The sequence below is a fragment of the Coenobita brevimanus genome, chromosome 26, assembly GCF_032717465.1.
Source record: "Coenobita brevimanus isolate Jiangsu-jjx chromosome 26, ASM3271746v2, whole genome shotgun sequence".
Taxonomy (NCBI): domain Eukaryota; kingdom Metazoa; phylum Arthropoda; class Malacostraca; order Decapoda; family Coenobitidae; genus Coenobita; species Coenobita brevimanus.
This window is the reverse complement of record NC_136979.1, coordinates 5,023,069-5,035,983: the sequence shown is the minus strand read 5'-3', so window position 1 is coordinate 5,035,983 and position 12,915 is coordinate 5,023,069. Positions and strand designations below refer to the sequence as shown.

Genomic DNA, 12,915 nt, shown 5'->3' with positions numbered 1-12,915 from the left:
CAGCTTAGAGAACTTTTAATCCCTCTAATTCTGTTACTTATATTTTACTTTATTATTATCTCCAAACGATTTTATTCGACTTAAGAAAGATCATTTGTGTTAAAGGAGCTAATCAAGGCTATATCTAACCCCTCAATGTCAGAAAGTCACTCCTAAGGTGAAAAAGGTCCTCGAGAGGGGCGCCTTCACGTGGTGGCACCGATATGAGGGGGGGGCGGTGGGGCTGCCATAACGTCCTTCAGTTCCCTCTCTATTCCCCAAGGAGAGGATGGTGGAGTGCAGAAGGGAGGGGCAATTTCCACCAGCAGTCCACTTTGCTTACACGCTCGTACACTTAGTTTTAACGATACGGTCCCTAGTCTTTCCACTGTCACTTGTTCTTTCTTCAAAAACAAATCTCAGTTACAACGGGAATCTGATCGTATGTCTGTGAATGTGGATCTGTATTCCGGTGACTGCCATTGGTCATTAAGGCGCTAGGAGATGATGACGGGGATCTGCCAGTGGTCATTAAGGCGCTAGGAGATGATGACGGGGAAGGCGATGCAAACCTGTAGCTGACCTAAGTTGTCCTCCAGCATCCATGTCACGAGCACTTCCAACTGAGGAGAAATCAAGAATATGATTTTTTTTTCGGTATACAATAATTACCTCCCCCTCCCCCCCCCAAAAAAAAAGTAGCAACATAAATCCACTTCGCCAGCTCATTCAGCTGTGGAAAAAATCATTAGTACAATACTTTGGCTCACACACATTTATTCCTCAAGGAGGTAAGTGTACATAAATCCACTTCAGCACGTTCCACTTACGAGGTCATGTGGATTATAATTTGACTTTATAAAGGAACTCACTCTGGAGAAGGCAGTAGTGTGTGATGCCGCTGAAATGTCGTTTGTGATACTGTGCAATTATGTCTACCTTGTGGCCTCGAAATCTACTACAACAACCACCCAGTGGGGAAAGCATGCTTCACCTAGTAACCTGCTTCTGTTGGGCGGTCCGGCAACCTCCCAGCCTACTGTATATATAATTTCATTCTTGAAGTTATTATGACAAGAGAACACAAAAGAGTAACTACACATATTCAGATCCTTGAAGCCATTAACATAGAAGAGTTCAAACAACCAGTTGTTGTTATTGTTATTGTTGTTGTTACTGTTTTCGTTGTTGCAGTTGTTGTTACTGTTGAGCAAACTTGGTCTGTTTGGCCGAGCAGACCCATCAACAGCAGGGAAGCAATCGCCCTTGCCAGATTGTCCCGTACAAAGAAAAAGAATCTATGTTCCATTGCGTCAGATAACGCCTCGCCACAGTGAGGCGTGGGGAAGGGTATGGGAGTTTGATTCCGGATGGAACCTGCACATACTAACCCTGAAAATCATCATGAAACAGGAACACGAAATCCCAAACAAAATACACTGATCCTTCAAACAGATACAGCAAAAGAAAAATAGGCCAAAATCGCACCTCAGGGTAGATCTCGAGGACTGGCATGACGGCGTGGTACTTGTATGTGTGTCCGGCCACCAGAGGGCAGGTGTCGCCATTGACCAGCTTCTCACAGCCACCGGGACCTGGCCAGGGGTAGTGCTCGTTGCCGAAATAGGCGTCGATTACTGCCTGGAATGACTCTACCTCCCTATCTGGTGGAGGAAAGGAGAATGGGGATGTAAATATGTGTTGCTGGGGAAGGGGGGGGGTTAAGGGGACAGGGCAGGGTCGTAAGAATGTTGGGGGAGGCATGGACGCGGGAAGGGGGGATAGCCCGAAGGATCAACCCCCACCTTTCTATAAAAATAAGAAGGGAGGATACTTTTATTGTCTTTTATTTATGTATTTATTTATTCATTCTCTGTTAATTATTGTTTCCTAGGTTCTTTCCTTTACTGTATAACACTGGATACATCTTTTAATAATCAGTCTAGATATTTTTATAATACTTTACAAGCAGCCATGTCTTAAGAATAAAGGCAATCAAAATTCAGGTCTCTCCCCAACTTAAAATCCTGGCTGCACCCCTCGGGGAAGGGAAGAGAGAAAGGGGAAAAAATAGTTATTACTGTGCGTGGCTATGGGTGGAGAGAGAGAGAGAGAGAGAGAGAGAGAGAGAGAGAGATCCACCTCAAAACATAATCAACTCTTCCTTGACCCACTGCCCATCTATCCACCAGACTCATTGAAATCAAACAACAATTTTTTGAGATATCTTGTACGCACACAGACAAACAGACACGGGCGAATACATAACCTGTGTCCAATTTCGTGGCGAAGGTAATAATGATAGTAATAATAATGAAATACCAATGTAGAGCAGGAAAACAGGAGAATTAACTGAGTAGCTACGAACAATTTTAGTGTGGATGATTTCCCTCAGTTAACTGGAACTTTCTAGCGTAAGCAAATATAGTTTTAGTGCCGCATAACAGTGAATGGTTTTAGAACAGAGGATCAGTGTGAAGTGTGAGGACTAACCTGGGGTAAAGGTGATGTTGACGTCTTGCATGCTGGGTCTGAACACAGGGCACGGAGGAATGTAGCAGTCCTCGATGTCCACGCGGTCCACGTGAGCCTGAGACCCTGTGAGAAGTTAATGAAAGGATATAGAGATTCCATTATATAGTTCCCATTTTATCATTTTGTCTCTCCATCTACTTATTGTATTTCTTTTAGCGGGTTTGTTTATATCTGATGGAACTGGAACTCTCCTATAATTCAAATACTAAGCTGTAGTTGCGGGAAATTTGATGAGCCTCAGGTACAAGGTAGGAATGAGCCTCCTTGGTTACCAGTCAAATTTGTCGTCCAGTCTGACTGCACCCGGCCATAAACTAAGGTGAAATGAGCTAGGAGTCTTTGTCAGGTAAAAATAAAAGTACTACACTTGCCTGAAGCTGTTGTCTGGGGTGGCCATGAGCGAAAAGAGCAGCACGTAAAACCCCATCCCCACTTGCTGAGGCTTTTCCTTGCCTCCCAGCCTGCCTACCCACTTTCTCAGGCTGTATCTCCCCAACATATGTGTCATAGATACAATCTGGGCATCGGATTTGGACTGGAACTTGTACACCTAAGAGCATTTGTTCGCTGACCCTCTTCTGCCAGCGCTCTCCTGCCTTCTTTGTTTCTCGTTCCTCCCCAGACGTCAGGGAGTATCCATCCTTCCCATACTCCTCTGTTGTGTGTCTCATATCTCCGTCCTATAAAAGTAGTTCATGTAACACCTTCCATTGCCTCAGCCAGCAGAGAAGTGTCGGGGATGTTTTGCTTATGACTAGCTTTTCAACTTTATGTGCAAGTAACTCCGGACAGTTGACTAAAGAATGCTTACTCTGTTTAGCAGCCAAGTGTACGTTTTTACACTTTGCATCAATAGAAATTTTCGCCTTAAGCACAAACAATATTATATATATATATACATATATAAAGAAAAAACGGACGTCTGTTCGCTTTAACTAGGTGAAAAATTGCCATCTTTCCATGAAGGCTGAAATGCCAAGAAATTAATGCTAGACCATGGTGCTAGTCACGAAAAAATGCTATGGAAGGATGTAGAGTCGTAGCATTGTCTTTTTCCGCCACTGAGCTACGTGACATATTGTACCGAAGGACAAAAACCTCCGTCTAGTTAAAATGAACAGACTTTCGATTCAAGATTTTAATTTGGAAAAAAACATAAGTTACTCACCACAGTCCGTGACCACAGTGCCAGGCAAAGCGCTACTTCCAGTCACCAGCGGAAGCAGCAATAGCAACAGGTTCATGTCTGCGGTTTACTCTTCTTCGTGACTAGCCAAGGATGGTTGTTGCTGGGTGTTTGACTGAGACGAAGAGGTGGGGTCTCTATATACGGGGTCCAGCGTGTCGTGTGTGTGTGTGTGTGTGTGTGTGTGTGTGTGTGTCGGGGTAATATGGGGGCGTGACGTAAGAGGCTGTGAACTCTAAATACGTTGTAGGCTCGATGTCTTAGGAGCTTTCGTAACATCTCTACCGATTTATTTTTTGTCACTCCTTAATATTCCACTTTTATGTTACCAAAGCAAACTATATCAGTATCAGAAAGACATAAATTACGTACAAGAGGCTATTAAAGTCCAATATCCAAACTAAATCGCTAAGGAAGAAGAGCTACGAACCCGTGTGGAGGGGGAACAGCGGGGTTTTCTTCTCAGGGGTCCATCCACATACCCACAAAAAGTTCTCATGCCGCCAGTAGTCACGTGTTGCCATAAATTTACACCCGCACTAGCGATGAGAGTGGTTATTATGTTTTCTACGACGTTTATGTGTGTGTGTGTGTGTGTGTGTGTGTGTGTGTGTGTGTGTGTGTGTGTGTGTGTGTGTGTGTGTGTGTGTGTGTGTGTGTGTGAACAAAATAACTCAAAACAGTTTTCATCCGATCTGAACTAAATTTAATGGAGGAGTAGAGAGACAGGCACGGGGTTGACCTATCGTTTTTTAGAATAGTAGGCCTAGGTCAAAGGTCAAGATTACATGGCAAGATAAAGTTAAACAATTTTTACCCGAATTACACCCAATCTTGTACTAGGGTTCAGGTAAGGATCCACATAAAAAGCAATCAAATGTCGAGGTCACAGGGAAAGATCAAAAGGCATGGTTAAAGGTGAACCCAAACAGTTTTGATCTGAATTGGAGCAAACATGGTGGAAGGGTTAAGGGTCAGGCAGTAATTTGATTTTGAGAATTAAATCAAGGGTCAAGATCAAAGGGCACGGGCAAATGTTCAACCCTTAGACTAATTGGTGGGCTAGGGTGGTGACTCTTGCTCAAGCCCAACCTATAGGAACCAGTGTGTCAAATCAGAGCAAGATGTTCCAACTCTCTTTCACAAGGCTTTCTGGATGCTCATTGTTAGGATCGGATTTTGAGCTGCGAAGGTCCTAGGCCAATGCTGTAAGTAGTGGAAAGTCCTACTGTCATTTTACCCACTACTCATTTCACTGAGTTATTCAATCAGCTGCCGTCAAACTTGAAATACTATGAATGTAGAAGAGCGAGTAGTAGTTGCATGTACGCTGGCATACATATGGATGGGTAAATGGTGAAGGCTCCCCTTTGTGCAGGAAGATTTGTGCAGTTGTCTTGACTATTGTTTAAGGATGAAGAATCTTGCGTGTTTTCTTGCTTCTTTGGTTTCCTTGACATGACTTACACACACACACACACACACACACACACACACACACACAAAGATGACCCCTGAAGAAGCCTGGGTTTTAAAGGGAAAGTATTACTATACCCCAGGGAGTGTCAACCCCCGGACCTTTCCACAAATACTCAATGATCCTGTGCACCGACCACCAAAAAACACGCCCAACATTACCTCACTTGAAGGTAATTTCTTGTAAAACACCACTGGTGTTTTACAAGAATATCTTGTGGCCATTCGTCAGTCAGTCAGTAGAGAGAGAGAGAGAGAGAGAGAGAGAGAGAGAGCATTTCAGGGATAAATGCTACCTCAAAACGTCTTACGACCCATTACAAGGAGGTACCAAAAACGAAGTTGCCAGTCATACTGTACATTACCACTCCAATAGTGAGGGCAGAAAAGTATGGCAAAGGTGAAGGCTCTTACCACCCACCCCTCCCATCCGTATTGCAGAGACAGGAAGGGAAGTATGCTTAAACGGGGGAGAGGGAGGGAATTAGATCAGTTAATTATACAGGAAAAATGGAAACAGTCAATCTGCCACAAAGTTAGGACTAAGAAAGCTTTGCCTAACTGTGTCATGAACAGTTACATTGACGAATTGCCAACTACCCCTACTGGTTACCTATTACTGGTATTGCAAACCCTGTGTTGTACAGGAAGAAACTAGCTACTGTATTATAGTGAAAACACTTTAAGTCAAACTTCCATCTGTGATTCCTCCTTGAGTTGGCGTTTAAACTATACGTGTGTTGGCAGTCGACATCTTCAAATCAATGAAGGATTTTGATTTCCTCAACTGGTTGTCCGCGCAGATGCATGGTCTCGAAAAGAGGCCCAATGCCTGCAGTTTTTTCTGCTCCCTCCCTCCGTCCCTCCCTCTGATAGAGAGTGAGGAAGGGAGGGCACAACAGCACGAGGGTAATTTTTAATGCATTACAGCTATAGCGATATAGCGTTTACGGTATTGGTTGTTTTATCGTCCTTGTGCGGCCATTTTGATTAGGCGGTAGAGGTGATGATGGTGGTCGTGTTAGTGTGGTGGCTGTGGTCCTGATGGTCATGGTTGTGGCAGTGGTCATGATGGCAGTGAATACAATGACAGTGGTGACTGTGGTAATAAAATCAAGTGGCAGTGACAACTATGGTAATGATGGCAGACGTTGCTATAGTAACGATGTTAGTAGTGATATTAACGGTAGTAGTGGTGATATATTTGTCAAAAAAATTTAATTTTGAAGTCATCCGTGCAATACCGATATAGAGACATAGATAGATAGACAGATAGGTAGATAGATAGATAACGTAATCATTTCTTTATTTATATAAGTCAGTTATAATCGCAAACCTCTTCTGAGATATGCTGTGTGTGAAGAGGTCCGCCAACCACCATCACCACCATCAGCGTACATTCAAACTCTGATAGGGATCCTCCTAGCAGGACGCACCTGGGGCATTTACAGTGATAGATTTGGGGCAATGAAAAGAAACGATCTCCCTACTTTACAACAGTATATCAGGTCAGTGATGTCCTGTACCACTCCGGTTTGGGGTCTCATCCTGTCAAATCACCCATTGCAACAGCCTGCAAACCATACAGAACAACACTCCACGCATCATCACTGGCTGCACCAAAACCATTCTCATAGCTCACTTACATTTGAAACCAAAGTCCTTCCTGTTAGAGGATATCTCTATATGAGAGGCACTCAGTCCTACGTGGCAGTCAGTACTAACACACAGTATCCTCTTTATATTACGACAAAGCCACACAGCACAACAAGGCACATAAAACAATCTCCACACAAACATTATCAAACTCCATTTAGCAATGTCCCTATCTCCAGACATTCCAACATTAACAGTGAAGAAACGCCTATAGTAGCTATGTACCTTATTTATGTGCAAAGCAAATACGACACCTCGATCAGAACACTATATTTCAAGCCTCCCTCCCGAGATCCAAGCACCAGTGGTATCCTTAAAGAGAAGTGATTGAGTACATCGAGCTAGGCTTAGATCACATCACCCAGCCCTCTCTTGTTACCAGCTCAGATTTGGTTTGGGTGAAATCAGTGATGACGTGCCACGTATTTGAAACAGACCGACGCAACATAACGCGCATCACATCCCTCCATCGTCTAATCGTTTGTTGCCGCATAAGGAGCGTGGAGGCCTGGGGCTAGGCTACTTAGTCTCGACACGGAAGCCGAGGATGATCAGTGGCTTTTCCCTGAGTGGTATTCTGTGTGTAATAAACTCCAACCATCCAGAGAATGAACTCTTACGGATCACATTTGGTTGGAACACCTAAACCCAGTAGACCACCAAGGGTTTGTTTGGTTATATGGTAACAATCGAACTTGTAAATAGATTCCCCAGGGTACAATAAACCATCTGACTTGACACTTAACGTTGAACCACCTGAAGGCAGCTCTACAGCGAGTGAGTGGATGGTGGGGCGCACCTACCTACCACATTCTCACTTTTTTCTTTAGTTTTTCCCTCAGGCTTGTGAAAAACAATCCAGGTTTTTGGATCCTGAATTTTCATTTCTTTTGTAAATAAATAAATATAGCTAGATAGACAGATAACAAGTTTCTTGTACATGTACTACATGTTTTTATTGCATAAAATACATCACATGAAAATTACTATGATAATAAGTTACAACATCAGACATGAGATCAGTGTTTTTAAGTATGGATTTGGTAAGGAGCTTCTTGTAGGATGATCCACGTAGGATTGGGTGAGGCGGGTGGCGTGGTGGGCGGGGAAAGGGGGGTTACACCAGGAGGATCGGCACCATCCCACAGAAGTGCTCCACGTCGTTTTCATCACGCAGCTTCCACGTCACCATCACCGATATCTGTGGCCGAGGGTAAAGGGCAAAGTCATGGGGAGGTTAGGAAGACTAAAGCAGGATAGATACAAGGCACACGCAGCGAAACAGAAGACAGTTGAAGAAGACAGTGGTATTGAACAAGAGGAGGGCAGGACAGCTACCGCAGAAAGCACGGAGGGTAGAACAGGAGACAGTTGAAGGAGACGGTGGAGTACGTTTTGTTATTTGATTGTTGCGGACGAGGCGTTAGTGTGTGAGCGTCCACCCTCACAAACTCAGTGCTAGTCGGTGGAACTCGAACCCACCATTCACAGTGTCCTCCAAATCTGGGCCCAGCACCCAACCAACCAAGCCACCGGAGAAGAGGACAATGTTAACACCACTCCGAGGCCACATTTTTTATATTATCATTCTTCCTGCCACCGGGCGATTTTATACATTTTAAGGGAGACTTTTCAAACTGGAAAGGTCACATGTCGCCTCCATTAACCCCTTCACTACCAGACGTATCCCCTAAGTTGAATAAAGTCGTCTGGAGGAGGCAAGAAAAGACAGAAAATGATATTGAAGAGGTAATGAATCTAGCTTCGTGTCTGGTGCAGAATTTTGTATTTTGAATGAATAACGCACACATACAGAAAAGCTGCTAATTTAAAAGATACACTTGGTTTTTAATTACTTTTTATAAGTGGATATGATTCATCCATCTAAATAAAGCGTGGTAGGAACATTTTATATTGAAGTGTCTGAAATAAGATGCACTGAAAAGCAGAACGCTAAGAATCCAGAGACAATGAATCAAGAATAACGAAGATATAAGGAGAGTTCTTGAATGTTCTGAATATTGTAGAAGAAACAGAAGCGGTAATATATACATTTTTAAGAAACGAGTCAAAGAAAATTAAACAATATTGACTCAGAGAAAAGTCCAGAAACACATGAGAAAATACTTCAGAATAGCGCCACTGAAGAGACTACTGTTCATCCCTTCAGCCTGTCTATGTCGTTTCTGATTTATTTTTGCTATCTTCAGACGCTCTTTGGCAGATTTTGAGAGACTTCAGAGATTTTTCGAACTGGAGGAGTTAGATATAGCCCTCATTAACCCCTTCACTAACCGGGCTGTCTCCTAAATAAATATACTTTCGTTGGGTGACAGCAAGATAATATGTATAATGGAAATATTAAAACACTGAAGAGGCTAACCACAAGATCACGAAGAAAACTGCCATTTATTATTATTATTATTATTATTATTATTATTATCATTATTATTATTATTATTATTATTATTATTGTTTCTGAGTCACTTCATGGAAAATATACGAAATTTGACCTTTTTTCTTCCATGCTGATCACGCTGAGTTCAGTGGAATGCTCTCTAACTTTCTCCTATACTCAGAGACATTTTAAAATGAACTGTTTGATATTAGGAGTTTGCTTACACCTTCCCACATACTTATAAAGGCAAATTATATCAATATAAAAAAGTATAAACAAGGTACCAGATTATTCAATAGGGTAATATGCTACCTCCCTTTCCTTGGGGGAAGCAGCCTAGGTATATAGATAGATAGATAGTAATATGCATAATAAAGCACTGAGGAAGAGGTGTAAGACAACCACACAAAACAAATAACATATGGACCAGAGAGAGAGAGAAAAAAAAAAAGAGGTAAATACTGACCGCAGGGTACTCGTCAAGAACCTCCATGACGGCTCTGTACTTGTATTGCTTGCCTGCCTCCAGAGGGCATTGGTCCCCCTCCAGCAGCGTGCAGCCGTCGGGACCAGGCCAGGGGAAAGTCTCACCCCCTATGCTGGCCAGGATCACCGTCTCCAGCTCACTCGAGGTGCTGCCTGTTGGGGCGTCATCACCATTTTTAACCCTATATAACTTTAGCATCATCACTAATTTCCATATCTTGTTATAACTGATATTTCTACCTTATTATCATCTGTGATATTAGTATTGTATAATCATTATTAATAGTATTATTTTATTATCATTGGTAATCTCAGTACCGGTATATCATGATCACCACTATTATTAGTATCATATTACATCTCTGACATCAGTTTTGTATCTTCATTACCAACATCATGAGTGTCACTGATCAAGCACCCTTATCATCGTCACTATCATCAACATCAACACCATCAATATCAAGATCAACGGAGTACCCCATACAGCTTAATTATCCTATCCACTTGCACGATTGACAACCATGCTGTCCACTAAAACTACGTTGTTATTTGAGTTGATTTGGCCATTTACCGAGATGCAAATAACGTGCCCTCTTGACTCTTGGTTAGTGTTCTGATCTGTATTATAACAGAGAAGCTCTGCCTGTCTGACTGTCTAGGGGAATGCATATTGAACTCTTTAAACAGCTTTGACAGGGGTAATTATTTACGACGAACTGAGATGCGTACATTACAGTTGCTAAAGTGGCGTCCCTGATGGCCAAGATTTGAACTAATTAGAAACAAGCAATCAACATGATGGAAACAAGGCAGCCAATTACTGTGGAGTTTTTTACTTCTACAACCACATTATTAACTATAACGGTTCGGATGGATGGATGGATTGGTGGGGTGGACAGGGCTGGTGGATTGAATAGGGCGGGTGGGGTGGGTGGGCAGGGTTGGTGGGTGAGTGGGTAGTGAAAAAATAGGTTCATGGTAGAAATATGTCCATGGTAAATATATCCCGGGAGAAATGGGCCCTAAGAGGAACATCGGTTCACTTAGCAATATGGGACCCAGGGGGTCGTTGCCCACAGAGGGAGTGGCCTTCCAGGGTCTCAGGCAATGCCGGGTACCCCTGCTATTGTATAATATCTGCGTACTGATTGCGAAAAATCAGATCAGCCTAGAGCAGTTGATGAGTACACCAGATGACAATACATCCCTTCTTCAGGAAAGAATCATAAGCAGAACACAGTGTGTGTAAGGCAATGTGGATGCCGCTGAAGCGAGCTACAGTATGTGACATAGCCCAATGACAGTAAAGTACCATTAGTGAATCAATACGTAACTAATACATCTAGAGATTGCACTACCTGGAATGAAGGTGATGTTGACGTTGTATGTGCTGGGTCGCTCCACCACGCAGGGAGGCAGGTCACAGTTGGTCATCTCAAACTCTAGGACCTCAGCTTGTGAGCCTACGGAGAGAGAAAGCTTGAAGGCTGAATTCCCAAACAAATATATGATCGTAAAAACATACCCCCATCTGGGGTAGTTGTCAATAGGAGATATGAAACAGTTGTGATCTACTAGGACATTCTTTAGGCATATCTAGAGAGGGTCCAAGTCGGCCGGAAACTGTTTTAACATTCCAATAGATATATTTTTTCCAGATTTGGATACTATTATTTCCTTTTAGCAATCCATGGCGCTGCGATAATAAAACACACACATGATAAATTCTCTCTCTCTCTCTCTCTCTCTCTCTCTCTCTCTCTCTCTCTCTCTCTCTCTCTCTCTCTCTCTCTCTCTCTCAGGAAGAATAATAGGCATGGAAAGATTTAGCATTCTTCTTTCTGTGTACATCCTGTGAAACGAAAGGACTTACGATAACTTTTTTTCCCTTAAGTAAGATTTCTTTTTGCATGAAAAGCAAGGCAAGGGGATGGGGGGTGTTCTGTATCCTCCTAGTCCTTCCTATGAAAAAAAATGACGATTGATAGAGAGAGAGAGAGAGAGAGAGAGAGAGAGAGAGAGAGAGAGATTCAGTGTATGTGTGTATAGAAACTCGCTGTATAGGTGTATGCCAGTATGTATGCATAACCTGTATATATGTATGTATATGCATGAATACTTCTACAGTATGTATGTAAGTATGTATGCAGCATTTTTTATACACTAGTCAAGATTACCTAATCCCTGGCAAGCTCTGTATGTGGGTCAGTACCTCTTAATCCTTTTAGATAAGGGTCCATGGCTGCCATCCTCAATGTAGCCTTTATTAATCCACGAAGATGTATATAGCTGTGCTAAAGAGTGCTCAGGTAGGCACACATATACACACCCTGATATAGATAGATAGACAGATAGGCAGACAGATAGATAGATAAATAGAAATAGACAAAGAAATGGTGTGTATATACGTTTATCAAGAAGCCAACAAAACTAGTGTGTCTTAGGCAAGCATGGAAAAAATAATCTCTTGATAACTTGGGATGTCCCAGTTATCAAGTAAGGGCCCAAGGAGCTTAGTTTTCCTTCGTTATTGTAGTGAAATATGACGATTGTTGCATGGATAATGCCCTATTCCTCTTATCCATACGAATTCTAGCATATTCGAAAATCCCACGTATCTGTGTGATTTATATATACTGCATACATAGAGAGAGAAAGAGAGAATTAAAAAGGCGTTACCATACTGAAGTAGCTAAACCCCAACCCACCCACCAATCCCTCCCTCTTTCTCAGCCTCCCTACTCACCACAATCCTGATAACTAGTTGCTGCAGTGCCCCCTACGAGCACCGTCAGGAGGAGGAGCACATACTCTAAGGGCATCGTGGTGGTGGTGCTAGTGGAGGTGGTCTGGGCAGGGGAAGGTGCAGCTGGGGTATGAGGTGTGGGGGCGGGTATCACTTATTTATACAGCTTCTACGACCCCATCTCTCTCTCTCTCTCTCTCTCTCTCTCTCTCTCTCTCTCTCTCTCTCTCTCTCTCTCTCTCTCTCTCTCTGTCATTTTTATTATAATTATTAAAGTTTTTCTAGAACTTCAGTTATGTACTCAGCCTCTGCTTCAAGAGACAGCAGTAAACCTTTTATGTTACTCGTTTGTTAAATACGAGTTGGCGATGATGAACTCTAGCTTAACTGTGCGTGTGTGTGTGTGTGTGTGTGTGTGTGTGTGTGTGTGTGTGTGTGTGGGTATAACCCGTT

General features: G+C 42.8%; 2 protein-coding genes across 2 annotated transcripts; both read right to left on the bottom strand.

Annotated features, from left to right (window-relative positions):
- Positions 1-518: 518 nt before the first annotated feature.
- On the bottom strand, positions 519-3,185 carry LOC145394138 (NPC intracellular cholesterol transporter 2-like). Its single transcript, XM_080268117.1, has 4 exons — positions 2,984-3,185; positions 2,473-2,577; positions 1,468-1,643; positions 519-602 (listed from the first exon to the last, which is right to left on the bottom strand). Exons 1-4 carry the CDS (start codon positions 3,183-3,185, stop codon positions 519-521), a joined length of 567 nt encoding a protein of 188 aa, XP_080124243.1.
- Positions 3,186-7,725: 4,540 nt separating this feature from the next.
- On the bottom strand, positions 7,726-12,573 carry LOC145394056 (NPC intracellular cholesterol transporter 2-like). Its single transcript, XM_080268024.1, has 4 exons — positions 12,463-12,573; positions 11,075-11,179; positions 9,697-9,869; positions 7,726-8,033 (listed from the first exon to the last, which is right to left on the bottom strand). Exons 1-4 carry the CDS (start codon positions 12,536-12,538, stop codon positions 7,950-7,952), a joined length of 438 nt encoding a protein of 145 aa, XP_080124150.1. The 5' UTR covers positions 12,539-12,573; the 3' UTR covers positions 7,726-7,949.
- Between the last annotated feature and the right edge of the window lie 342 nt (positions 12,574-12,915).